The sequence below is a fragment of the Symphalangus syndactylus genome, chromosome 9, assembly GCF_028878055.3.
Source record: "Symphalangus syndactylus isolate Jambi chromosome 9, NHGRI_mSymSyn1-v2.1_pri, whole genome shotgun sequence".
Lineage (NCBI taxonomy): Eukaryota > Metazoa > Chordata > Mammalia > Primates > Hylobatidae > Symphalangus > Symphalangus syndactylus.
Genome location: NC_072431.2, coordinates 63,769,333 through 63,797,224, shown reverse-complemented (window position 1 = coordinate 63,797,224; position 27,892 = coordinate 63,769,333). Strand labels below are relative to the sequence as shown.

The following is a 27,892-nucleotide window of genomic DNA, read 5'->3' as shown; positions in this document are numbered from 1 at the left end:
ACTCGGGAGGCTGAGGCAGGAGAATGGTGTGAACCCGGGAGGCAGAGCTTGCAGTGAGCCGAGATCGCACCACTGCACTCTAGCCTGGGGGACAGAGAAAGACTCCGTCTCAAAAAAAAAAAAAAAAAAAGGGAAAAAAAGAAATCCTGGAAATGTGACCTAGTTTTAATGGATCAAGAGCCCTTTTCTGGTTCTACTCTGGCCCAGAGACCATGATGAAAATTATCAGCCAGTATGCTGCGTTAAATTTACCAATGAAAGCATTAAGTACTTTCAAAACCTACATTTAAAAAAACATCTTAACAGGTAAATCTTGAAATGGAAATGAAAATCAGAAATCCTAGGCCAGTGTCTTAAGTCTTGTCATCATTTTCTGTTGGTTCTGATTAGACTAGGCCTCAGATTCCCCATCTGTAAAATGAAATATATATATGTACCATATAACTTCATAAAAATATTTTGAAAATCAAAAGAGATGATTTTAAAAATTACTCCTTCTCAGCCGGGCGTGGTGGCTCACATCTGTAATCCCAGCACTTTGGGAGGCCGAGGCAGGCGGATCACTTGAGGTCAGGAGCTCAAGACCAGCCTGGCCAACATGGTGAAACCGCATCTCTACTAAAAATACAAAAATTAGCCAGGTGTGGTGGTGCGTGCCTGTAATCCCAGCTACTCAGGAGGCTGAGAAGAAGGGAGAAGGAGGTTGCAGTGAGCCGAGATCGCACTACTGCACTCCAGCCTGAGTGACAGAGCGAGACTCCATCTCAAAAAAAACACACATACAAAAAAATTACTCCTTCCTTCCTTCCTTCCTTCCTTCCTTCCTTCCTTCCTTCCCTCCCTCCCTCCCTCCCTCCCTCCCTCCCTCCCTCCCTCCCTCCCTCCCTCCCTCCCTCCCTCCCTCCCTCCCTCCCTCCCTCCCTCCCTCCCTCCCTCCCTCCCTCCCTCCCTCCCTCCTTTCTTTCTTTCTTTCTTTCTTTCTTTCCCTCTCTGGCCCAGGCTACAATCTACTCGGCTTGCTGCTGCCCGCGCCACGGACTGCCTGGGACTACCGGCGCCCGCCACCGCTGCCTGCCTTTTCTCCTTTGGATGCAGGCACGCGTTCGCCATCTTGGCCACGCTGGTCGCCAGCTCCTGACGCCGAGTGCTCTGCCCGCCTCAGCCTCCCGAGGTACTGGGACTACAGACGGAGTCTCGCTCACCCAGTGCTCGGTGTTGCCCGGGCTGGAGGGCGGTGGCATGGTCTGGCCTCGCGGCAGCCTCTACCCCCCGGCCGCCTGCCTTGGCCTGCCAGGGTGCTGGGATTGCAGCCCCTGCCCGGCCGCCGCCCCATCTGGAAGGTGGGGAGCGCCTCTGCCCGGCCGCCCCGTCTGGGAGGTGAGGAGCACCTCTGCCCGGCCGCCCCGTCTGGGAGGTGAGGAGCGCCTCTGCCCGGCCGCCCCGTCTGGGAGGTGAGGAGCGCCTCTGCCCGGCCACCCACTGTCTGGGAAGTGAGGAGCGCCTCTGCCCGGCCACCCACCGTCTGGGAAGTGAGGAGCGCCTCTGCCCGGCCACCCACCGTCTGGGAAGTGAGGAGCGCCTCTGCCCGGCCACCCACTGTCTGGAAAGTGAGGAGCGCCTCTGCCCGGCCACCCATCGTCTGGGAAGTGAGGAGCGCCTCTGCCCGGCCGCCCCGCCCGGGAAGAAGTGAGGAGCGCCTCTGCCCGGCCGCCCCGCCCGGGAAGAAGTGAGGAGCGCCTCTGCCCGGCCGCCCCGCCCGGGAAGAAGTGAGGAGCGCCTCTGCCCGGCCGCCCCGCCCGGGAAGAAGTGAGGAGCACCTCTGCCCGGCCGCCCCGTCCGGGAAGAAGTGAGGAGCGCCTCTGCCCGGCCGTCCCCGTCCGGGAAGAAGTGAGGAGCGCCTCTGCCCGGCCACCCATCGTCTGGGAAGTGAGGAGCGCCTCTGCCCGGCCACCCACCGTCTGGGAAGTGAGGAGCGCCTCTGACCGGCCGCCCCGTCTGGGAAGTGAGGAGCGCCTCTACCCGGCCGCCCCGTCTGGGAAGTGAGCAGTGCCTCTGCCCGGCCTCCCCGTCTGGGAAGTGAGGAGCGCCTCTGCCCGGCCACCCACCGTCTGGGAAGTGAGGAGCGCCTCTGCCCGGCCACCCACCGTCTGGGAAGTGAGGAGCGCCTCTGCCCGGCCACCCACCGTCTGGGAAGTGAGGAGCCCCTCTGCCCGGCCACCCACCGTCTGGGAAGTGAGGAGCGCCTCTGCCCGGCCACCCACCGTCTGGGAAGTGAGGAGCCCCTCTGCCCGGCCACCCACCGTCTGGGAAGTGAGGAGCGCCTCTGCCCGGCCACCCACCGTCTGGGAAGTGAGGAGCGCCTCTACCCGGCCACCCACCGTCTGGGAAGTGAGGAGCGCCTCTGCCCGGCCACCCACCGTCTGGGAAGTGAGGAGCGCCTCTGCCCGGCCACCCACCGTCTGGAAAGTGAGGAGCGCCTCTGCCCGGCCACCCATCGTCTGGGAAGTGAGGAGCGCCTCTGCCCGGCCGCCCCGCCCGGGAAGAAGTGAGGAGCGCCTCTGCCCGGCCGCCCCGTCCGGGAAGAAGTGAGGAGCGCCTCTGCCCGGCCGCCCCGTCCGGGAAGAAGTGAGGAGCGCCTCTGCCCGGCCGTCCCCGTCTGGGAAGTGAGCAGTGCCTCTGCCCGGCCGCCCCGTCTGGGAAGTGAGGAGCGCCTCTGCCCGGCCACTCACCGTCTGGGAAGTGAGGAGCGCCTCTGCCCGGCCACCCACCGTCTGGGAAGTGAGGAGCGCCTCTGCCCGGCCACCCACCGTCTGGGAAGTGAGGAGCGCCTCTGCCCGGCCACCCACCGTCTGGGAAGTGAGGAGCCCCTCTGCCCGGCCACCCACCGTCTGGGAAGTGAGGAGCGCCTCTGCCCGGCCACCCACCGTCTGGGAAGTGAGGAGCCCCTCTGCCCGGCCACCCACCGTCTGGGAAGTGAGGAGCGCCTCTGCCCGGCCACCCACCGTCTGGGAAGTGAGGAGCGCCTCTGCCCGGCCACCCACCGTCTGGGAAGTGAGGAGCGCCTCTGCCCGGCCACCCATCGTCTGGGAAGTGAGGAGCGCCTCCGCCCGGCCGCCCCGTCCGGGAAGAAGTGAGGAGCGCCTCTGCCCGGCTGCCCCGCCCGGGAAGAAGTGAGGAGCGCCTCTGCCCGGCCGCCCCGCCCGGGAAGAAGTGAGGAGCGCCTCTGCCCGGCCGCCCCGCCCGGGAAGAAGTGAGGAGCGCCTCTGCCCGGCCGCCCCATCCGGGAAGAAGTGAGGAGCGCCTCTGCCCGGCCGCCCCCGTCCGGGAAGAAGTGAGGAGCGCCTCTGCCCGGCCGCCCCGTCCGGGAAGAAGTGAGGAGCGCCTCTGCCCGGCCGCCCCGTCTGGGAAGTGAGCAGTGCCTCTGCCCGGCCGCCCCGTCTGGGAAGTGAGGAGCGCCTCTGCCCGGCCACCCACCGTCTGGGAAGAGAGGAGCGCCTCTGCCCGGCCACCCACCGTCTGTGAAGTGAGGAGCGCCTCTGCCCGGCCACCCACCGTCTGGGAAGTGAGGAGCGCCTCTGCCCGGCCACCCACCGTCTGGGAAGTGAGGAGCGCCTCTGCCCGGCCACCCACCGTCTGGGAAGTGAGGAGCCCCTCTGCCCGGCCACCCACCGTCTGGGAAGTGAGGAGCGCCTCTGCCCGGCCACCCACCGTCTGGGAAGTGAGGAGCCCCTCTGCCCGGCCACCCACCGTCTGGGAAGTGAGGAGCCCCTCTGCCCGGCCACCCACCGTCTGGGAAGTGAGGAGCGCCTCTGCCCGGCCACCCACCGTCTGGGAAGTGAGGAGCGCCTCTGCCCGGCCACCCACCGTTTGGGAAGTGAGGAGCACCTCTGCCCGGCCACCCATCGTCTGGGAAGTGAGGAGCGCCTCCGCCCGGCCGCCCCGTCCGGGAAGAAGTGAGGAGCGCCTCTGCCCGGCCGCCCCGCCCGGGAAGAAGTGAGGAGCGCCTCTGCCCGGCCGCCCCGCCCGGGAAGAAGTGAGGAGCGCCTCTGCCCGGCCGCCCCATCCGGGAAGAAGTGAGGAGCGCCTCTGCCCGGCCGCCCCGTCCGGGAAGAAGTGAGGAGCGCCTCTGCCCGGCCGCCCCCGTCCGGGAAGAAGTGAGGAGCGCCTCTGCCCGGCCGCCCCGTCCGGGAAGAAGTGAGGAGCGCCTCTGCCCGGGCGCCCCGCCCGGGAAGAAGTGAGGAGCGCCTCTGCCCGGCCGCCCCGTCCGGGAAGAAGTGAGGAGCGCCTCTGCCCGGCCGCCCCGTCCGGGAAGAAGTGAGGAGCGCCTCTGCCCGGTCACCCATCGTCTGGGAAGTGAGGAGCGCCTCTGCCCGGCCACCCACCGTCTGGGAAGTGAGGAGCGCCTCTGCCCGGCCGCCCCGTCTGGGAAGTGAGGAGCGCCCCTGCCCGGCCGCCCCGTCTGGGAAGTGAGGAGCGCCCCTACCCGGCCGCCCCGTCTGGGAAGTGAGCAGCGCCTCTGCCCGGCCGCCCCGTCCGGGAAGAAGTGAGGAGCGCCTCTGCCCGGCCGCCCCGTCCGGGAAGAAGTGAGGAGTGCCTCTGCCCGGCCGCCCCGTCCGGGAAGAAGTGAGGAGCGCCTCTGCCCGGCCGCCCCGTCCGGGAAGAAGTGAGGAGCGCCTCTGCCCGGCCGCCCCGTCTGGGAAGTGAGCAGCGCCTCTGCCCGGCCGCCCCGTCCGGGAAGAAGTGAGGAGCGCCTCTGCCCGGCCGCCCCGTCCGGGAAGAAGTGAGGAGCGCCTCTGCCCGGCCGCCCCGTCCGGGAAGAAGTGAGGAGCGCCTCTGCCCGGCCGCCCCGTCCGGGAAGAAGTGAGGAGCGCCTCTGCCCGGCCGCCCCGTCCGGGAAGAAGTGAGGAGCGCCTCTGCCCGGCCGCCCCGTCCGGGAAGAAGTGAGGAGCGCCTCTGCCCGGCCGCCCCGTCTGGGAAGTGAGGAGCGCCTCTGCCCGGCCGCCCCGTCCGGGAAGAAGTGAGGAGCGCCTCTGCCCGGCTGCCCCGTCTGGGAAGTGAGGAGCGCCTCTGCCCGGCCGCCCCGTCCGGGAAGAAATGAGGAGCGCCTCTGCCCGGGCGCCCCATCCGGGAAGAAGTGAGGAGCGCCTCTGCACAGCCACCCATCGTCTGGGAAGTGAGGAGCGCCTCTGCCCGGCCACCCACCGTCTGGGAAGTGAGGAGCGCCTCTGCCCGGCCGCCCCGTCCGGGAAGAAGTGAGGAGCGCCTCTGCCCGGCCGCCCCGTCCGGGAAGAAGTGAGGAGCGCCTCTGCCCGGCCGCCCCGTCTGGGAGGTGAGGAGCGCCTCTGCCCGGCCACCCATCGTCTGGGAGGTGAGGAGCGCCTCTGCCAGGCCACCCATCGTCTGGGAGGTGAGGAGCGCCTCTGCCCGGCCACCCATCGTCTGGAAAGTGAGGAGCGCCTCTGCCCGGCTGCCCCATCTGGGAAGTGAGGAGTGCCTCTGCCCGGACACCCATCGTCTGGGAGATGAGGAGCGCCTCTGCCCGGCCACCCATCGTCTGGGAAGTGAGGAGCGCCTCTGCCCGGCCACCTATCGTCTGGGAAGAAGTGAGGAGCGTCTCTGCCTGGCCGCCCCGTCTGGGAAGTGAGGAGCCCCTCTGCCCGGCCGCCCCGTGTCTGGGTAGAAGTGAGGAGCTCCTCTGCCTGGCCGCTCCGTCTGGGAGGTCTACCACGGAGGCCAGAAGCAATGTGGGGGCTGGACGTGGTGGCTCACGCCTGTGGTCCCGGCACTCTAGGGGGCGAGGCGGGTTGATCACTTCGGACTAGGAGTTCGAGACCAGTCTGGCCAACTTGGCGAAACATGAAGAATACAACAGACAAACCAACCAACCAACTCAATGACAACAAAACAGGTCTACCCTGGAGTCATACTCTAATTTTTTCTATTTTCCTCCCTTTCTGATCCTTTATCCCACTTTCTTTTTCTTCCTCTTCCTTCTCCCTCTTCTTTGTCAAATAGAGGATTGAGTTATTATCACTGATCCATATAAAGTCCCTCTCTCATTTATTTTAACTCCCACCCCCATTTCTATTCCCCAACTTCCCATGTGCAACCTTCCTAATATGTTTGATACGCATCTTTTTGTTTGTATGTATTTTTAGAAAATGTTTATTGTTTTTGTATGCAAAAAAAATTAATAAAAAAAAAAAAAAAAAAAAAAAAATTACTCTTCAAGAGGAAAACACTAGGTTTTCCACTAACCTATCACACACAGTGCTCCTCATTCCAGGTTCTTCTCAAGGCTGCCGCTGTATGTGATCATCTTGTCCGACATGCAAAATCAGTTTTCATTCTTAGTAACTGGTTAACAAAATACTTTTTGTATTTATACCATACCTCATTCCAAAAAGGGTCTGAGGCACAAAAGCACATGTATATAGATTTTTTAAATTATGCTAGCATAATAAAAAATAAATTGAACTGGGGAAGATATTCAATGCGGCCTCTCCCCTACCAACCTCACATAACAACCTGTATGAAACAGATACACCTGAAATTTTAATTCATTATCTGATGTTAGAGTTCAAAACCTGCTATAAACATAAATATGCTGGAGCCATCAGAGAAATAATGATGCTTTATTCTGCTGTCCAAAAACTAACAGTGACCTTACCTTGTATGGATCAAGTAAAAAGTCACTGAACTTGCTGGGCAGAGAGTATTTCTTCACCAATTCATCTTCTACGACCCAAGGTGCATTTTCACCAGTACCAGCTCGTAATGCATTATGCCGTATAAAGTATCGAACTATCTCCTTATTTGGTGGGCGCTCTGTACGAATCAAGCTGTCTGCTGGCACGTTACTGATGATCTAGGTTAAAAAGAAACAAATAACTCACCACTGGGGTAAAAAGTAATTACCCAAATGAGAACAAGCAATATACGTTCTCTCCAGAAAAATCAAAATTCCATCTATATCAATAGGGCTACAAATTAGAAGAAAAAAATATAGGCCAGGGATGGTATCTTAAACCTGTAATCTCATCAACTCAGGAGGCCAAGGTATAAAGATTGTTTGAGGCCAGGAGTTAGAGATCGACCTGGGCAATATAACAAGACCCTCTGTGTACAAAAATCAAAATATGCCAATAGTCCTAGCTATTTGGGAGGCTGAAGCAGGGGAATTACTTGAACCCAGGAGTTCCAGGCTATAGTGAGCTATGGTCACACCAATGCACTCTAGGCTGGGCAACAGAGAGTGAGACCCTATCTGAGAGAGAAAAAACAGAGAATAATTTTCAGAGACAGAATGTCAATTTAAAAATATCCTTAGGCAATCTGTCAATATGTATCAAAGTTTTCTAAAAATATGTATACCCTTTCAGCAATTCCTCTCATTAAGAATTTATCTTAGGAAGTAAATGGACAAAGTCGTCATCAAATGCTTGTAATAGCAAAAAAGTGAGGAAGGGGTTGAGAGTTATTACCTAAAGGTACACCAATAAGAGATTTGTTAAATGAAAATATGTACATATAATGGACACTGCAGTCCTATGAAAAAAGTTTCTCAATCCAGAAAAATTCATCAGAATCATCTAGGGTGCTACTAAAATGCAGATGCTTGGGCCTCACTGCACACTTAATGAATCTTATGACTCTCTGGCAGTAGAGGTTAGGAATCAACATGTCTAATCACCTCCCCTGGTGACTATCACACATATTAAAATCTGAGAACACTGTTTTAGAAGAAAGTTTAATGACATTACAGATGCTTAGCACACAATAAACGAAAAAATTAAGTTATAAAATAATATAAACAGAACAGTTCTACTTTTAAAAGTCACTTAATAGCAGGAAACAGAGAAGGAAGGAATACAAAAAAATTTTTTTTAAAAAGTCACTTAGGAGCTACCTACCATTTACTAAATCTATATTCACCAATTATCTCTGAGCATGACATCAGATACTATCTCTTTCTTATTTGCATTTTCTTTCTTCCTGTAACCAATACTTACTATTTGTGAACAAAATACTTATACTCATCAATAAGAATACAAGTGATACTTAGGGAAGTGGTTAAAACTAAGCATTTTTTTTTTTTTGAGACAGAGTTTCACTCGTTGCCCAGGCTGGAGTGCAATGGCACAATCTCTGCTCACTGCAACCTCCACCTCCCTAGTTCAAGCTATTCTCCTCCCTCAGCCTCCCTAGTAGCTGGGATTACAGGCATGTGCCACCATGTCCGGCTAATTTCGTATTTTTAGTAGAGACGGGGTTTCTCCATGTTGGTCAGGCTAGTCTCGAACTCCCGACCTCAGGTGATCCGCCTGCCTCAGCCTCCCAAAGTGCTGGGATTACAGGCATGAGCCACCATGCCTGGCCTAAAACTAAGCATGTCTTTATCAGCTACCTTGCTGAATGAGAAGAAACTCTGTGAAAAATTGTATTTAACAATATCCAATATTCAAATATAAAAAAAATCCTAGCCAGGCACAGTGGCTCATGCCTGTAATACCAGTACTTTGGGAAGCCGAGGCAGGCGGATCACAAGGTCAGGAGTTCAAGACCAGCCTCGCCAACACAGTGAAATCCTGTATCTACTAAAAACACAAAACTTAGCCAGGCATGGTGGTGGGCACCTGTAATCTCAGCTACTCGTGAGGCTGAGGCAGGAGAATCGCTTGAACCCGACAGGCAGAGGCTGTAGTGAGCCAAGACCATGCCACTGTACTCCCGCCTGAGCGACAGAACAAGACTCCGTCTCAAAAAAGACAAAAAAAAATAAAAAAAACAACCTAGGCCGGGCACGGTGGCTCACGCTTGTAATCCCAGCACTTTGGGAGGCCAAGGGAGGTAGACCACCTGAGGTCAGAAGTTCGAGATCAGCCTGACCAACATGGTGAAACTCTGTCTCTACAAAAAACATAAAACTAGTCAGGCATGGTGATGCATGCCTGTAATCCTAGCTACTTGGGAGGCTGAGGCTGGAGAATCACTTGAACCCAGGAGGCAGAGGATGCAGTGAGCCGAGATTGCGCCATTGCACTCCAGCCTGGGCAACAAGAGCAAAACTCCGTCTCAAAAAAAGAAAAAAAAAAATCCTAACAAACCAGCCAAGGCTTCTGATCACGAACCATAACACCAACAGTCAGAATGGAATCAGACTTGTCAGCATTCTGAGGCAAGAACAAAACAATGTAAACGAAGCAGCAAAAGATTTGGGTTACGATCCTTCCCGATCTCATTTACTGAATCAAGAATTTTGAGTTATTAAACTTCTCAGGTCTTAGCTGTTTCTTCTGTAAAATGGTTAAACCTGAAGACAAATGTGCACTGCCTTCCACACCCAGTCTCCTAATCCACCTCTAAGATTCTACACATACAGGTGGTATAGGAATATCTGAAAAGTAACATTCCGTATTTCTTAGAATCTAAGTTCCAATCAGCTAAACGCTTTTTTTTTCTGAGACGGAGTCTCACTCTGTTGCCCAGGCTGGAGTGCAGGGGCACAATCTCAACTCACTGCAACCTCCGCCTCCCAGGTTCAAGCGAGTCTCCTGCCTCAGCCTCCTGAGTAGCTGGGATTATAGGCGCCTGCCACCACGCTCAGCTAATTTTTGTTTGTTTGTTTTTTGAGAAGCAGCCTTGCTCTGTCGCCCAGGCTGGAGTGTAGTGGCGCAATCTCCGCTCACTGCAAGCTCCACCTGCCAGGTTCATGCCATTCTCCTGCCTCAGCCTCCTGAGTAGCTGGGACTACATGTGCCCACCACCACGCCCAGCTGATTTTTTGTATTTTTAGTAGAGAAGGGATTTCACAGTGTTAGTCAGGATGGTCTCCATCTCCTGACCTCGTGATCCGCCCACCTCAGCCTCCCAAAATACTGGGATTACAGGCGTGAGCCACAGCGCCCAGCCTGACTGCTCTACTTTTAACTGGGAAGAGTGATTTCCTTGGAAAGTCCGTAACTGCTGGGAACAGATGCTTAATTTTCAAACTGAATTTCAAGCTCAAATGTAAATTACTTACACTCTAGTAATTCCTATAAAAAAGAGGAAAAGCATGGTATCTTCTAGGAAAGAAAATATAATTTACATTAACTTGAAGTCATTAATTACTGCAACTCCAAAACCACTCAGAATCTGCTGTACATTCATTTACATTTTTCTTTAGCATATTTTCTCCAACAAAAGCAACCTTATGATATTTTCTTAAAGAACATCTATCACATGTAAAAAGTAAAGTGTCAACTAACCTTATCTTCATTTTGTAGTTTCACATCATATTTGTGAGGCAGAAATTTTGGAGGAGCCCATTTCCTTTCTCCTTTTTTTAATGAAGTAGGAAGTTTTCGTGGCGATCTACGTGCTCTGTCATCTAGTCAAATCATAGAAAATTAGTGAAAAACAATTATTTTAATCCTTTTCACTCATTCATTAACAAGTCTTAAATGAACGTCTGCTCTTCACTAGGCACTGGGTGATGTAGTACAAAAATGAATCATAAGGCCGGGCGCGGTGGCTCACGCTTGTAATCCCAGCACTTTGGGAGGCCGAGGCGGGCGGATCACGAGGTCAGGAGATCGAGACCACGGTGAAACCCCGTCTCTACTAAAAAATACAAAAAATTAGCCGGGCGCGGTGGCGGGCGCCTGTAGTCCCAGCTACTCGGAGGCTGAGGCAGGAGAATGGCGTGAACCCGGGAGGCGGAGCTTGCAGTGAGCCGAGATTGCGCCACTGCACTCCAGCCCGGGCGACAGAGCGAGACTCTGTCTCAAAAAAAAAAAAAAAAAAAAAAATGAATCATAATGTCCTTAACTTCAAGGAGCTAAAGTCTATGAGGAAAGTCAGCAAGTAAATAACTAGAATGTAGTAAAAAGTGTAATAGAAGTTGGTCAAGAAAAACACTATGAGAGGCTGGGCGCGGTGGCTCACTCCTGTAATCCCAGCACTTTTGGGAGGCTGAGGCGGGCGGATCACCTGAGGTCAGGAGTTCAAGACCAGCCTGACCAACATGGAGAAACTCTATCTCTACTAAAAATACAAAATTAGCCGGGCTTGGTGGTGCATCCCTATAATCCCAGCTACTCGGGAGGCTGAGGCAGGAGAATCATTTGAACCCAGGAGGCAGAGGTTGCAGTGAGCCAAGATCACGCCATCGCACTCCAGCCTGGGCAACAGAGCAAGACTCCGTCTCAAAAAAAAAAAAAGAAAAACACTATGAGAATACAGAGAAGGAATACCTAACTTAGTCTGGAAGGTAGGTAGAAAGATGAGTAAGAATACGACTTAGGCCAGGTGTGGTAGTTCACGCCTATAATCCCAGCACTTTGGGAGGACAAGGTAGGCAGATCCCCTGAGTCCAGGAGTTCGAGACCAGCCTGGGCAACATGGTGAAACCCTGTCTCTATAAAAAATACAAAAAATTAGCCAGATGTGGTGGCACATGCCTGTAGTCACAGCTACTTGGGTGGCTGGGGTAGGATGCCTTGAGCCTGGGAGGTCAGGGCTGCAGTGAGCCCTGATCTTGTGACTGCACTCCACGCTAGAAGACAGAATGAAACCCTGGCTCAAAAAAAAAAAAAAAAGAGAATACGACCAAAAAAGAATATGACCTGTTCAGAGATTGCAAGCAATGAGGTGTGGTTAAATATGACGTATACTAGAGCCAAAAAAATTCTAAAAGGTAAGCCAGGGCCGTATCAGAAAGGGCCTTGTATATCATTTAAAGATATTAGAATTTGTCTTGCTAGCAGTGAAGAACCAATGACAGACTGTGGCTCTAACTAACTACGGTGCATTTTGGAAAGATCAATATAAAATGGGGCCCGTCACAGTGGCTCGTGCCTGTAATCCCAGCTACTCGGGAGGCTGAGGCAGGAGAATTGCTTTAACCCGGGAGGTAGAGGTTGAAGGGAGCTGAGATCATGCCACTGCACTCCAGCCTGGGCAACAGAGCGAGACTCCGTCTCAAAAAAAAAAAAAAAAGAAGACGAATATGAAATGGGAAGTTGATACTGAAGATAAGGAAATTGGAAGATACAATGCTAAACATCTGATTAGGCTGGGCACAGAGGCTCAAACATGTAATCCCAGAACTCTGGGAGGCTGAGGTGGGGAGACTGCTTGAGCCCAGGAGTTTCAATCAAGCCTTAGCCACATAGTTAGACCCTGTCTTTAAACAAACAAAAAAAATTAGCCAGGTGTGGTGATGCACACGTGTGGTCCCAGCTACTCCAGGAAGCTGAGGCAGGAGGATCACTTGAGCCTGGGAGGTTGAGGCTGCACTGAGCTATGACCACACACTGCACTCCATCCTGGACAACAGAGCAACACCCTGTCTCGAAAATAAACAAACATCTGAACTAATGTAACTGTAATACAGAAGGAAAGAGAGTCAAAATTCTTCCAGTTTGTGACCAACTAGACGTGAGAATGTTAAAGGTATTTTAACTTTTCTGCCTTAGACGCTAGGTGGATGTACGGTGAGCCAAGTAAAAGAATGAGAGAACAGTTCTTGTTTACCTGCCTTGGGATACAAGGAGAGGTCAATTAAGCTTTACACATGTTGAATCTAAATTGCATAAAGCAGGGGCCAGGCCTGGTGACTCACGCCTGTAATTCCAGCACTTTGGGAGGCCAAGGCAGGCAGATCACCTGAGGTCCAGAGTTCGAGACCAGCCTGGCCAGCATGGTGAAACCCCGTCTCTACTAAAAATACAAAATTAGCTGGTCGTGGTAGCGTGCTCCCATAGTCCCAGCTACTGGGGAGGCTGACACAAGAGAATCGCTTGAACCCATGAGGTGAAAGTTGCAGTGAGCCAAGATCGTGCCACTGCACTCCAGCCTGGGTGACAGAGCGAGACTCCGTCTCAAAAATTAATAAATAAATAAATAAATTGCATATAGGACAGGCAAGTAAAGATCAAGTCTACAGTTAAAAGTCTGACCCAGGCTTGGAAATCACCAGGCTACATATAGTTAAGAATTCAAACTGTGGCATGAATAGCATATAACATTACACTACGCAAACTGAAAAACAGAAGGCAAAGAATAGAATCCTGTGGAAAAAGTCAAAGGAATGGCAGGGAAGGAAGGAAGTAAAGAAACGGAATACCTGGAGCACTAGGAGACAGTGGTATCAAGCTAAGAGATATGAGTGACCAACAGTATTAAATGTAACAGATGCAGCACTATTCACAATAGCAAAGACATGGAATCAACCGAAATGCCAACGACGGACACAAGAAAGAAAAGGTGGTACACATACACCATGGAAGACGATGCAGCCATAAAAAGGAATGAGATCATGTCCTCTGCAGGGACATGAATGAAGCTGGAGGCTATTATCCTTGCAAACTAACACAGGAACAGAAAACCAAATACTGCATGTTCTCACTTGTAAGTGGGAGCTAAATGATGAGAACACATGGACACATTGAGGGGAACAACACACACTGGGGCCTTTTGAAGAAAAACAACTAATGGGTACTAGGCTTAACACTTGGGTGATGAAATAATCTATGCAACCAACCCCTACGACACAAGTTTACCTACGCAACGACCCTGCACTTCTACTCTTGAACTTAAACGTTAAAAAATAAATAAATATTAATAAATATAACAGAAAAGTCAAACACAGGCCAAAAAGAAATCTCTGCATTTGACAATTAAGAGGACACTTGTAAACTTAATAGGAACTATTTCAGGAATATAGAGGCAGAAGTAAGACCACCATAAAACTGATGTTAGGAAAGCAGTGAGAATATTCCTAACCAAAACACTTCTCAACCTCAAGGAATTGCAAGTAATGCCCTTATTACAAAACTTCAATATCAAAAAGAAGAGGGAAACTGGAAAACACAGACGGTAGCATTCACAATACAGGAGAAAACAAAACTGAAGTATCAACAACTTGGGATGGACCAACTACAATGACACTCTCAGAAGTTTGCTTCAAACTACATTAAGAAAGTATCTCAAAAACCATCTGCACAGATCCAAAACATCTAGAGACACAAAATAGAATGGGAGACAGACAACATCACATTCTAATGCAAAGTTTGTACCAGTTAAACAGTGAGATAACATTATTTGATCCTCTAACACTCATGCGGAGGGAGACCAATACACACTAAACACTTGGTGCGCCTACATTTTTGGAGACAACAATAATCAAGTCCAGTCAAATTCTTTATTAATGAAGGCCTCAGAGGCTGAACGGTCTTCCCAGGGAGCCAAATCTCAGTTCCTCAACTTTAAAAACATTATTGTTAGAGTCTCCAGGTCCCTAGGACATCACAGTTTCAGGATTCTACCTGCTCCCATGTGAGAGGGACTTAGATTACAGATTATGGAGAGAAAAAAGTGCAACTGACCCTTGAACAGCATGGGGGTTAGGGCTCTGACCTCTCCGCCTCTCGCAGTCAAAAACCTGTGTATACAGCCACGCACAGTGCATCATGCCTGTAATTCAGCATGAGGCCAAGGCCACAAGGAGGTCCAGGCTGCAGTAAGCTGTGATCACAACACTCCACTCCAGCCTGGGGGAAACAGAGTAAGACCCTGTTCAAAAAAAAGAGGTCAAGGCAGGAGGATCGCTTCAACTCACGAGTACAAGACCAGCCTGAACAACATCGTGAGAACCGACCTCTACAAAAAAAAAAAAAAAAAAAAAAAAAAAAAACCTACAAAAATTAGCTGGGTGTGGTGGTGCATACCTACAGTCCCAGCTACTTGGGAAGCTGTGGTGGGAGGATCGCTTCGGCCAGGAATGTCGAGGCTGCAGCGAGCCATGATCGTGCCACTGCACTCCAGCCTGGGTGACAGAGCAAGGCCTTATCTATGAAAAGCCAAAAAAGGACACTAGGACAATTAGCAATTTACTAGAGAGATGAACTAGCATCACATAAATGATTGAGGTCACTGCAACAGCAACAGGAGGTCATTAGGAAATGATTTCAGTAGTATAGTACGTACTACAGTTCATTTTACTCTGTTATTATTTAATACTGAAACTTCATATTTTTCTTGACTGAGAATGGTGCCATGTATGGTCTGTTTGTGTAAGTTTTGATAAATTTTAACTTTTTATAATTGATTTCTGTATATATTTTATGGTAGCAAATGATAAAACAGACTACATGTATTTTATGCATTTATGACATACCTCTGTTCTTTTTTACAATATTTCTAGGTTACTCAGTTAGTCTCTGAGTTTCTTCAGAAACTGTCACAAGCCTCCAAAGAATTTTCCAATAAATTCACTGAAAAAATACTGAGAGATGGATAAGTGCCATAAAAAAAAGAAAAAGAAAAATTCCATTCATACGTGGACCTGTGCAGTTCAAACCTGTGTTGTTCAAGGGTGAGCTGTACCTAAAACCATCACATTGGCTTATGTGAACATCAGGGTTAGAATTTGCTCTTCCTACCTTGATCATCCCCCAACACATAAATACACATTTCCACTTCAAGACGAAAGGAAAGCAGACTTTCTTTGCCATCTTGAGTAGCTAGCAATGTGCACACAGCTTTTGTGTTGTTTTTTGAGACGGAGTTTTGCTCTTGTGGCCCTGCTCTTGTGGCACAGGCTAGAGTGCAATGCTGTGATCTCAGTTCACTGCAAACTCCACCTCCTGGGTTCAAGCGATTCTCCTGCCTCAGCTTCCCAAGTAGCTGGGATTACAGGCACCCACCACCACAATCCGCTAATTTTTGTATTTTTAGTAGAGACGGGGTTTCACCATGTTGACCAGGCTGGTCTCGAACTCTTGACCTCAGATGATCCGCCCTCCTCAGTCTCCCAAAGTGCTGGGATTACAGGCATGAGCCACAGCACCCGGCCCTGCACAGAGCTTTCTAAGCAACTAGAGGAAATGACTTCCCAACAGTCTTAATTATTTAGGGATATTCAAGTCTTGACTCATGCTGTGGACAATTTAGTTGTTTTATGAATCATAAATGAACAAAATCAAGTCTACATAAAAAAAATCACACATTTAGTTGCTAGAGAACCCTAAAAGATGTGTTCATAATAAACAGGATCTCATAAAGCACTAAGGAAAGCTAATATCAAACATACTAATACTCTCTCTCCTTCCTTCATCCTCTTTCACAGCTGTCTCCTTCTTCTGATGGTCCTGAGCAATCTGACTGGAATTCTCTTTGTCACTTGATGGAGAATCACAGGCACCATCAGATTTCTTCTCAGTGGCCTCTTCATCCACTTTCTCCAGAGGATGAATCTTCACAATCTTCACCTTGAGCATTTTCTCCTTCCCAACCTATAAAGGAGACAGTAGAGAAAATCAGAGATAATAAATAAGAACCAGAAACGTGAAGATGTTTAGAATATATCATCCAATACACATGCCTCAACTAACAAAAAATGATTGAAACAGTAAAGTATCCAAGCACAATGAACTCTTTCCAACTTTTTTTCTCAGACTTCTAGGTTGAAATATGACACTCTAAAAAAATGAAATGATCACAATCTAGGTTCATGATTCATGTAAAATGCCAATATACGAGGCCAAAAGGCAATCACTGTACCAGCCTAAAATATGTGAATACGGTTCAAGAATTTACATTTTTTTATGTATTTACTTATTTTTTATTTATTTATTTTTTGAGACACAGTCTCTCTCTGTCACCCAGGCTGAAGTGCAGTGGCATGATCTCGGCTCACTGCAACCTCTGCTTCCTGGGTTCAAGCCATTCTAACCTGCCTCAGCCTCCGGAGTAGCTGGGACTACAGGCACGCATCATCGTGCCAGGCTAATTTTTGTATTTTTAGTAGAGATAAGGTTTCACCATGTTGGCCAGGCTGATCTCAAACTCCTGACCTCAAGTGATCTGCTTGTCTCAGCCTCCCAAAGGGCTGGGATTACAGGCGTGAGCCACCACGCCTGGCCTACATTTTAAAAAAAAGAAATCAACTATATATGGATATCCAAATGTTCCAGAACCATTTGTTGAAATAACACCTTTCTCCACTTAATTACCTTTCCACCTCTGTCAAAAATCAATTGTGTAGGGCCAGGATTACAGGCACGAGCCACCATGCCCAGCCAGACTCAGGAATTTGAGGCTAGCCTGGGCAATATAGGGAGACCCCATCTTTACAAAATAAAATTAGCCAAGCGTGATGGTGTGTTCCCATAGTCTTAACTACTGAGGAGGCTGAGGCAGGAAGATCGCTTGAGCCCAGGTTTTTGAGACTGCAGTAAGCTATGAAAGTGCCACCACACTCCTGCCTGGGTGACAGGGTGAGACCCTATCTTGGGGGATTAAAGGGGTGCAAACCACTGCTACGTCCTCTTGACAAACTGACTCATTTTTTTTCATTATAAAATGACTTGCTACTTCTTTATCCCTGGTTATTTTCTTTAATCTGAAATCTATCCTCTGATACTTACATAGCCCCTTCAGATTTCTTTTGACTTATGTTAACATGGCATGTATTTTTCCATTCTTTCACTTTTATTCTATGTGTTTCTCTCTTATACACAGCAATACCATTTCATCTTGCTTTTTGTGCCCAAAATGAGTATTTCTACTGCTTTGTTATTGTTTTAAAGAAACGAGATTTTTGTTATGTTGCCGAGTCTGGCCTTGAACTTCTGGGCTCAAGCAATTCTCTTGCCTCAGCCTCCTAAGTAGCTGGGACTACAGGCACACACCACACCTGGTCAATGTCTACCCTTTAACTGAAATGTTTAGACTACTTATGTTTAATATAATTATAGATATATTTAAGGTTTATTTACTTTTCTATTCAGCCTCAACAAAACAAAAAACTGCTCTTAAAAAAATACTGCTAAGAAAACAAAAACACTGGCCAGGCATGGTGGCTCATGGCTGTAGTCCCAGCACTTTGGCAGGCCAAGGTGAGTGGACTGCTTGAGCCCAAGAGTTCAAGACCAGGCTGGGTAACATGGTGAAACTTCATCTCTACAAAAAATACAAAAAAATTTGCCAGGCGAGGATGTGGTGCATGCCAGTGATTCCACCTACTAGGGAGGCTGAGGTAAGAGGATCACTTGAGCCTGGGATGTCAAAGATGAAGTGAGTTATGATTGTGCACCACACTCAAGCTTGGGCAACACAGCGAGACCTCATCTCACAAAATAAAACTAAAAATAACTCTTCAAAGTTTTTCCAATGCTCATTAAGAGTTCAAACCAAGCCGGGCACAGTGGCTCATGCCTGTAATCCCAGCACTTTGGGAGGCCAAAGTGGGTGGGTCACCTGAAGTCAGGAGTTTGAGACCAGCCTGTCCAACATAGTGAAACTCCATCTCTACTAAAAACACAAAAAGTAGCCTGGCATGGTGGCAGGCACCTGTAATCCCAGCTATTCAGGAAGCTGAGGCAGGAGAATCACTTGAACCCGTGAGGCGGAGGTTGCAGTGAGCCGAGATCGCGCCATTGCACTCCAGCCTGGGCGACGAGCAAAACTGCTTATAAAAAAAAACAAAACAAAAAAAAAAAAAAAACAGAGTTCAAACCATTTTTGCAAAGTAAGCCTTATGATAAATCCAAAACCAAAAACAACAGAGGTCAAGGCCGGGCGAAGTGGCTCACACCTGTAATCCCAGCGCTTTGGGAGGCCCAGGCAGGCAGATCACCTGAGGTCGGGAGTTCGAGAACAGCCTGACCAACATGGAGAAACCCCGTCTCTACTAAAAATACAAAATTAGCTGGGTGTGGTGGCGCATGCCTGTAATCCCAGTTGCTCAGGAGGCTGAGACAGGAGAATCGCTTGAACCTGGGATGCAGAGTTTGCGGTGAGCCAAGATCACGCCATTGCACTCCACCCTGGGCAAAAAGAAGGAAACTCCACCTCAAAACAAAACAAAACAAAACAAAAACAAAAACAACAGAGTTCAAACCATGACCTAACCTTTGAGGACCTGTACAAGATCTAGCCCTTGGCTACCTGATACTACCATTCCCACCATCCTCCCTCCTTATATAGTCTAACCACACTGATTTTTCTCTGTTCTTCCAGTACAATGGTTTTCCCAGTACAGTACAGGGGTAATTCTGTCATACCTCTTTTCCTTTCCCCAAGACATATGGCAATGTCTGATTTTCACAACTGAGAGGGTGCTACTGGCATCTAGTGGGTAGAGGCCAGGTATGCTGCTAAATACCCTACAATGCACACGACAGCACCCTCTAGAATCATCTGTCCTAAAGTTTGTAATGTCAACGTTGAGAAACCCCGTTCCTAACCATCAAGTTCCCTTTTGCCTAAAGGCCTTCACACACCCTGTTCTCTCTCCCTGAAATACTCAATGCCCCCTTCTCCCATGGATATATCCTACTCAACCTATAGGCTTCACCTTAAATGTTGCCTCCTCAGAGGAGCTTTACTGGATCAACACCAATTCTGGTTCTAAGCTAGATTCCCCTCATTATAAACTTCAATAAATACTCTGTGCTTTTCTTTCATGGTTCTCATCATCAATTTTTTTTTTTTTTGAGACGGAATCTCGCTCTGTTGCCTAGGCTGGAGTGCAGGTGGCGCGATCTTCGCTCACTGCAACCTCCACCTCCTGGATTCAAGCAATTCTGCTGCCTCAGCCTCCCAAGTAGCTGGGACTACAGGCACGCGCCACCATGCCTGGCTAATTTTTGTATTTTTAGTAGAGACGGGGTTTCACTATGTTGGCCAGGCTGGTCGTGAACTCCTGACCTCGTGACCTGCCTGCGTCGGCCTCCCAAAGTGCTGGGATTACAGGTGTGAGCCACCGCACCTGGCCTCATCAACAATCACAGAAAACAACTGTGGATTTTGGTCACTACTGTTCTTCCAGCACCCAAAACATGCTCTCTACATAGCAGGTCATCAATAAATATCTGGGATAAACCCCTCTATATTGGGACAATGTTTGTGGCAACCTTCCAATGTCCATCATATCTTTATCACACTTAAGAGTGTAAAACATTTTTATAAATAATGAACACCTGTGTACCCACCATACAGGTTAAAGTACTTAACATTAATAGTGGCCAGGCCCAGTGGCTTACACCTGTAATCCCAACACTTTGGGAGGCCAAAGCAGGAGGACTGCTTCAGCTCAGGAGTTCAAGAACAGCCTTGGCAACTTGGCAAAACCCCATCTCTACAAAAAATACAAAAATTAGCCAGTGCCTTTGGACTGTAGGATGAGGAAAAAAAAAAAATACAATTAGCCAGGCATTGTAGCTACAGTCCCAGCTACTTGGGAGATTGAGGTGGGAGGATGGCTTGAGCCTGGGAAGCAGAGGTTGCAGTGAGCCAAGGTTGTGCCTCTGCACTCCAGCCTAGGCGACAGAGCCAGACCCTGTCTCAAAAAAGAAAAGAATATTAACAGTACCTCAGAATCTCCCAGTAAGCCTACGCTCAGGTGGAAACAACTCTCTCCTCTCCTCCTGACAATGATAACATTCTAAGTTAGTTTTGCCTGCTTTGAGCCTTCTATAAATGTAATCATACTGTATTCTTCTGTGACTTCTTTCAAGTTCACATTTTTTCTGCTATATTCTGTGGCTTAACAATTTGTTTATCCATTCAACTACTGATGGCTACTTGGGTTATCTCCTCATTGGACTACTATGAACAATTCTATTAATATACTTACACAAATCTGCAGCAAAACTGAGGGTAAATACTCAAGAAAAAATCCTTAGTCAAAGGGTATGTATAATATCCAATTGTATTCAGCAATGCCAAGTGCTTTCCAAAATAGATGTGCTATTTACACTACAGGCAATTCCACATTCCTGTCAAAACTTGGCAGCGAGGTTTTTTCTTTATTAATCTGATGTATATACATTATCTCACTATGGTTTCAATTAGATTTCCTGCATTATTGATGAGTTTAAACATATTTTCATGTTTATGGACATATATACTTCCCTGGTATCTCTTCCTTTTCCTCATTTTTTTGTATTTGAGACAGGGTCTTGCTATGTTCCCCAGGCTGGAGTACAGTGGTGCGATCATAGCTCACTGTAGCCTTGAACTCCTGAGTTCAAGCGGTCCTCCTGCCTGTCTTCCAAGTAGCTGGGACTACAGAAATGCACCACCATGTACAGCCAATTTTTCTCCCTATGTTGCCCAGGCTGGTCTCAAACTCCTAGCTTCAAGCCAACCTCCCGCCTCAGCCTCCCAAAGTACTGGGATTACAGGCAGGAGCCACTGGGTTCAGCCCATCTTTCCTCAAACGTTTCTTCTTTCACCTTGCAGATGTGTGCAAAATATTTTTGTTTTGCCACATCAAATCCATTTCCATCCTTCTTTACCTGGCTCTATGCTTAAATAGGCTGACCTTTACAGCCTCCACCAAGACTCCCATTGCCCTCTAGATTCTGGTAAGTTCAGTTCATAGGGAGCAGCAGCAGAAAACCAGGAGATGGAAGTAAAGCATCCTTGGGGTGTTTATTTCCAAACGCCTCCCTAGGAGGATGGTTACAGTTACAGTTTTCTCTCACCAGCAAAGTACTCTTCAACAACAGCAGCTACTCTTTTCTCGTTCCTGTACCCACTCCCTCCCTCTGCTTCCTTGCGGTTTGGAAATGATGAAGGCTTCCCCAACTGCTGATAGGTATGAGGCACTTAACCTTTCCTTGTTACATTTTCCTTAACCCTGATCAGACTGCTGTCTGCTGTCAACAGCCCCTTTATTAAACTCAATTCAATTACATTTCAGTATGCCATCTGTTTCCTGCCAGGACACTGACTGATATAAAGTATGTGATTAGAACCCACTAATGGTCAGCCACTAGATTCATGCCTGTAATCTCAGCATTCTGCCAGGCCAAGGTGGGAGGATCACGAGAGTCCATGAGTCTGAGACCAGCCTGGACAACACGGCAAGACCCCGTTTCTCCATAAAAAATAAAAAACTTAGCTAGGCGGCCGGGCGCGGTGGCTCACATCTGTAATCCCAGCACTTTGGGAGGCCGAGGCAGGCGGACCATGAGGTCAGGAGATCGAGACCAACTTGGCTAACATGGTGAAACCCCATCTCTATTAAAAATACAAAAAAATTAGTCAGGCATGGTGGCGGGCACCTGTAGTCCCAGCTACTCGGGAGGCTGAGGCAGGAGAATGGCATGAACCCGGGAGGCGGAGCTTGCAGTGAGCCGAGATCGCGCCACTGGACTCCAGCCTGGGCGACAGAGCGAGACTCCGTCTTAGAGAAAAAAAAAAAACTTAACTAGGCATAGTTTTTGAGTGTCTACAGTCCCAGCTACTCGGGAAGCTGAGGTGGGAGGACTGCTTGAGCCTGGGAGGCTGAGGCTGCAGTGAGCTATGATCATACCACTGCACTCCAGCCTGGAAGACACAGCAAGACCCTGTCTCAATAAAAAACAAACAAACAAAAACCCCACTAGTACTGCCAGACATGACAAATAAAAAAGAACTAGCTAGGAGACAGAAAGGAGTCAAAGTAAATTACTGAAACAAAGAAAGAACAAGAACTTTGAAACCAAAGACAGGTGTGAATCTTGGCCCCATCAAGTACTGGCTATTGTAGCACAAACTGCTGCTGAGCTAGCTACCAAGCTATTCCCTCCCTCTTCTTCTCTCTTGCCAGCCTGTCTCTTTTGAGACTTAAATACAAAGGAAGATACTCTCTTTCTCAGCCCCCGCTGCAGCTCTGGGTGGTTATGTAAGCCAAGGTCTAGCCAATATCATGTAAAGATAAAGGGTGGAGCTTTCTATTTTATGCTTCAAGAAAGATTTTTCCAGATACACTTCTGGAAAGATTTTCTTAGCCTGCTTTGATAAGTATTCCCTCACTCTGAATACAGTCATATTTTTTCACAACTCAAGGGACAACAAAGCTAAGGACCAGAACTCAACACACTGAGAAGAACAGAACAGAAAGACAGAGAAAGTCTAGGTCCTTGACAATAGTATTCAGCCTCTATACTAAACTTGGAACTATCTAAGGCTTACTACATGAGATAATCACGTCTGTCTTGTTTAAGCCAGTACTACTAAAAGTGGTGTACCTCATGTGACAGCATCACTACCACCCTGCAGATTGTTAGAACTGAAAAATGTTAGGTCTATCCTAGACCTTCTGAACTCTCAAGGAATGGGCTGAAGAACAGTTCAAGTATGATGGAGAAACAAATTAAACATTTGTCCTGAGAGGAAAAAAAAAAAACAGTTCAAGCAATTCTCCCACTTCAGCCTCCCGAGTAGCCGGGACTACGGGCACGTGCCACCATACCCGGCTAATTTTTGTATTTTTTGGAGATAGGGTATCGCCATGTTGGCCAGGCTGGTCTCAAACTCTTGACCTCAGGTGATTTGCCCACCTTGGTCTCCCAAAGTGCTGGTACTACAGGCCTGAGCCACCATGCCCAGCCAAGAACACATTTTCCGTAACTTAAGTATTACGCCAAAGTTTGAGAACAACGGGCCACTATTACAATTTCACTATATAATGGCTGAAAGCACTCATAACTAGTATGTATCAACCTCAACATGCCATTTAAATGTACGAGGCTGCCTACCACCTCAAGATTTCTGTACAAATTCTGCAAGACTTTATGTAAAGCAATTAGCCCAGTGTCAAGTACAAACAGATAGATATTTAACAACTGTTTAGTTGTTTCTCCTGAATCTTACTTTCAGCTGTTACAAGATTATATAGGGATTGCTTTAGTGTTCGGTATCACTTTTGTAATAGTTATCCTTTAGCTATTTTGACTGGATAATTAAAAAACAAATTAAGGCTGGGCGCGCTGGCTCACGCCTGTAATCCCCGCACTTTGGGAGGCCGAGACGGGCAGATCACAAGGTCTGGAGATTGAGACCATCCTGGCTAACACAGTGAAACCCCGTCTCTACTAAAAATACAAAAAAATTATCCGGACGTGGTGGTGGGCACCTGTAGTCCCAGCTACTCGGGAGGCTAACGCAGGAGAATGCCGTGAACCTGGGAGGCAGATCTTGCAGTGAGCCGAGATTGTGCCACTGCACTCCAGCCTAGGCAACAGAGCGAGACTCCATCTTAAAAAAAAAAAAAAAAAAAATTTTTAAGTAGAAAAAGTCCAACTCTCATTACAGCGAGGACTTAGATTAAACACGTCTGAGGCCAGGCATAGTGGCTCACGCCTGTAATCCCAACTCTGGGAGGCTGAAGTGGGCATATCACCCGAGGTCGAGAGTTCAAGACCAGCCTGACCAACATGGAGAGAACCTGTCTCTACTAAAAATAAAAAATTAGCAGGGCATGGTGGCGGGCACCTGTAGTCCCAGCTACTCGGGAGGCTGAGACAGGAGAATCACTTGAACCAGGGAGGCGGAGGTTGCAGTAAGCCGAGACCACACCACTGCACTCCAGCCTGGGCAACAAGAGCGAAACTCTGTCTCAAAAAAAAAAAAAAAAAAAGTCTTAAAGTCTTTTTTTTTTTTTCTTTTTAAATTTTTTTTTTTTTGAGATGGAGTCTTGCTCTGTCACCCAGGCTGGAGTGCAGTGGCGCGATCTCGGCTCACTGCAACCTCCGCCTCCCAGATTCTCGCCATTCTTCTGCCCCAGCCTCCCGAGTAGCTGGAACTACAGGAGCCCGCCACCACGACCGGGTAATTTTTTATATTTTTAGGAGAGATGGGGTTTCACCGTGTTAGCCAGGATGGTCTCGATCTCCTGACCTCGTGATCCACCTGCCTCGGCCTCCCAGAGTGCTGGGATTACAGATTGAGCCACTGCGCCTGGCCTACAAGTCTTTTAAACATAGTAACAATTATGTGCTCACTTTGTCAGCACATATAATGAAACTGGAATAATATGGAGAGGATTAGCATGGCCACTGCATGGGCTGAGCACAGTGGTTCATGCCTGTAATCCCAGCACTTTGGGAGGCCAAGAAAAGAGAATAGTTTAGGGAGTTAAGAGACCAGCTGGGGCAACATGGTGAAATCCCGTCTCTACAAAATATACGAAAAATTAGTCAGGCATGGTGGCGCACACCTGTGGTCCCAGCTACGTGGAGGGTGACACGAGAGGATCGCTTGAGCCCAGGAAGTGGAGGCTGCAATGAGCCAAGATCGCGAAACTGCACTATTCCAGCATGGTGACAGACTAAGACCCTGTCTCCGAAAAATAAAACAAGAAAGGAAAAATCAAAACCAAAAAGACAAAATAACAGAATTATCAAAAAAGGATGAAAAAGACAAAGCAAGGATAGACTAGTACAACAAAGTGTTGCAATTATTACAATACTAAGACATTCTCAGTGATGAATGTGGTTCTAAAATTTGGTTCAAGACCAAGAGTGATGGCACATGCCTGCAGTCCCAGCTACTCAGAAGGCTGAGGTGGGTGGATGGTTTAAGCCAGGGAGTCCAAGGCTACATACAGTGAGCTATGACTGCACCACCGCACTCTAGACTCTGTGACAGAACGAAACCCTGTTTCTAAACAAATAAATAAAAATAAAAGGTAGTCCTTATAATACTTGACAGGAGGCCAAGGTGGGTGGATCATCTGAAGTCAGGAGTTCGAGACCAGCCTGGCCAAAATGGTGAAACCCTGTCTTTACCAAAAATACAAAAAACTAGCCGGGAGTGGTGGTGCACGCCTGTAGTCCCAGCTGCTCAGAAGGCTGAGGTGGGAGAATCACTTGAACACGGGAGAATGAGGTTGCAGTGAGCCAAGATTGTGCACTGCACTCCAGCCTTGGCGACAGAGTGAGACTCCGTCTCAAAAAAACAAAACCAAAAAAACACACAACTATTAACATAAAGTATTAACATTAAATATAATACTAAATATAACACAGTTTTACACACATAGAAGTATGTTCTGTAACCTACGATGACAGCTCTAATTCTGATGGTAAGTCAAATCAGAAACGAACAGGCACTCACCTCGAAGTCACACTCTTCTCCCACAGCATATTTGGTCATGATCTCCAACCAAGCAGTATCTACTAACTTCTCTAAGGAGGCTGTGTTATGGTGAACCATTTCCAGAACAAGCTTCTCATACCAGGCAGGAAACTCCTCCTTCAAACTAAATAAATGTAATTAGTTATCAAGAAAACACAGAAACGCTTATCCAGAGATTTAATTCAAGTCAATTCAAACATTTCTTTCTTTCTGTTCCAAACATTTCAAACATTTCTCGCTGTCACCAAGGCTGGAGTGCAGTGGCACAATCATAGCTCACTAGCCTCCACCTCCCAGGCTCGAACAACCCTCCAACCTCTCAGGCAGCTGGGACCACAGGCATGCACCACTGCACCTAACCTCTTTTAAGACTTAACTTTTGGGCGGGGCACGGTGGCTAACTCCTGTATTCCCAGCACTTTGGGAGGCCGAGGCGGGTGGATCACGAGGTCAGGAGATCGAGACCATCCTGGCTAACACGGTGAAACCCAATCTCTACGAAAACTTGAAAAAATTAGCCAGGCGTGGTGGCGGGCACCTGTAGTCCCAGCTACTCGGGAGGCTGGGGCAGGAGAATGGCGTGAATCCGGGAGGCGTAGGTTGCAGTGAGCCAAGATCACGCCACTGCACTCCAGCCTGGGCGACAGAGCGAGATTCCGACTTAAAAACAAAAAAAGACTTAACTTTTGGCCGGGCATGGTGGCTCACACCTGTAATCCCAGCACTATGGGAGGCAAAGGCGGGCAGATCACCTGAGGTCAGGAGTTCAAGGCCAGCCTGGCCAACATGGCAAAACCCTGTCTCTACTCAAAATACAACAATTAGCCAGGCGTGATGGCACATGCCTGTAATCCCAGCTACTCGGGAGGCTGAGGCAGGAGAATCGCTTGAACATGGGAAGCGAAGGTTACAGTGAGCCGAGATCATGCCATTGCACTCCAGCCTGGGCAATAGAGCGAGACTCCGTCTCAAAAAAAAAAAAACAAAAAAAAACAAAAAAAAACACTTAACATTTTACGAGTTTTAGGTTCACAGCAAAACAACACTGCTTTAGCAAATATACATAAGGCACTGGGAAATACAAAGATTAAAAAAACCATGCAGTTTGCTGGACACAGTGGGTCCCAGTACTTTGAAAGGCACAGGTGGGAGGATTGCTTGAGCCCAGAATTTTGAGACCAGCCTGGCCAAAACAGTGAGACCCTGCCTCTATAAAAAACTAAAATAATTAGCTAGGGGAGGTGGCATGCACCTATAGTCCCAGCTACATAAGAGGCTGAGGCAAGAGCTGTTGGCTTGATCCCAGGAGCTATGAGCATACCATTGCACTCCAGCCTGGGTAACAGAGCAAAACTGTGCCTCTAAAAAAAAAGGAAACCAGGAAGCGTTAATATGTTGGAAACGTGACTTGAACACTAGAGCCATTGCAAAAGGACAGCAATGATTTAATACTTTTCACTTATTAAACTAGCAAAAAAAAAAAAAAATTAATTATCATACCCGGCTGGGCGCAGTGGCTCATGCCTGTAATCCCAGCACTTTGGGAGGCCAAAATGAGCAGGTCGCTTGAGGTCAGGAGTTTGAGACCAGCCTGGCTAACATGGTGAAACCCCATCTCTACCAAAAACACAAGAATTAGCCAGGAGTGGTGGTGAGTGCCTGTAGACCCAGCTACTCAGGAGGCTGAGGCACGAGAATCGCTTGAACCCAGGAGGTAGAGGTTACAGTGGACCAAAATCGTGCCTCTGCATTCCAGCCTGGGCAACAGAGTGAGACTCCATCTCAAAAATAAAAGTAAGAATAAGGCCAGGCATGGTGGCTCACGCCTGTAATCCCAGCACTGTGGGAGGCCAAGGCGTGGGGATCACGAGGTCAGGAGATTGAGACCATCCTGGCTAACATGGTGAAACCCCATCTCTACTAAAACTACGAAAAATTATCCAGGCGTGGTGGCGGGCACCTGTAGTCCCAGCTACTTGGGAGGCTGAGGCAG

At 48.7% G+C, this 27,892-nt stretch overlaps 1 protein-coding gene across 2 annotated transcripts in view; it reads right to left on the bottom strand.

Annotated features, from left to right (window-relative positions):
* BAZ1B (bromodomain adjacent to zinc finger domain 1B) overlaps positions 1-27,892 on the bottom strand; it is a 90,628-nt gene that overhangs the window by 49,276 nt on the left and 13,460 nt on the right. For both annotated transcript variants that reach the window (XM_055292867.2, XM_055292868.2), the window contains exons 3-6: positions 25,879-26,023; positions 16,079-16,280; positions 10,251-10,372; positions 6,671-6,868 (exon numbers count right to left, since the gene is read on the bottom strand). In XM_055292867.2, the coding sequence (XP_055148842.1) occupies positions 6,671-6,868; positions 10,251-10,372; positions 16,079-16,280; positions 25,879-26,023 (667 nt within the window). The remainder of the gene's footprint in view (positions 1-6,670; positions 6,869-10,250; positions 10,373-16,078; positions 16,281-25,878; positions 26,024-27,892) is intronic.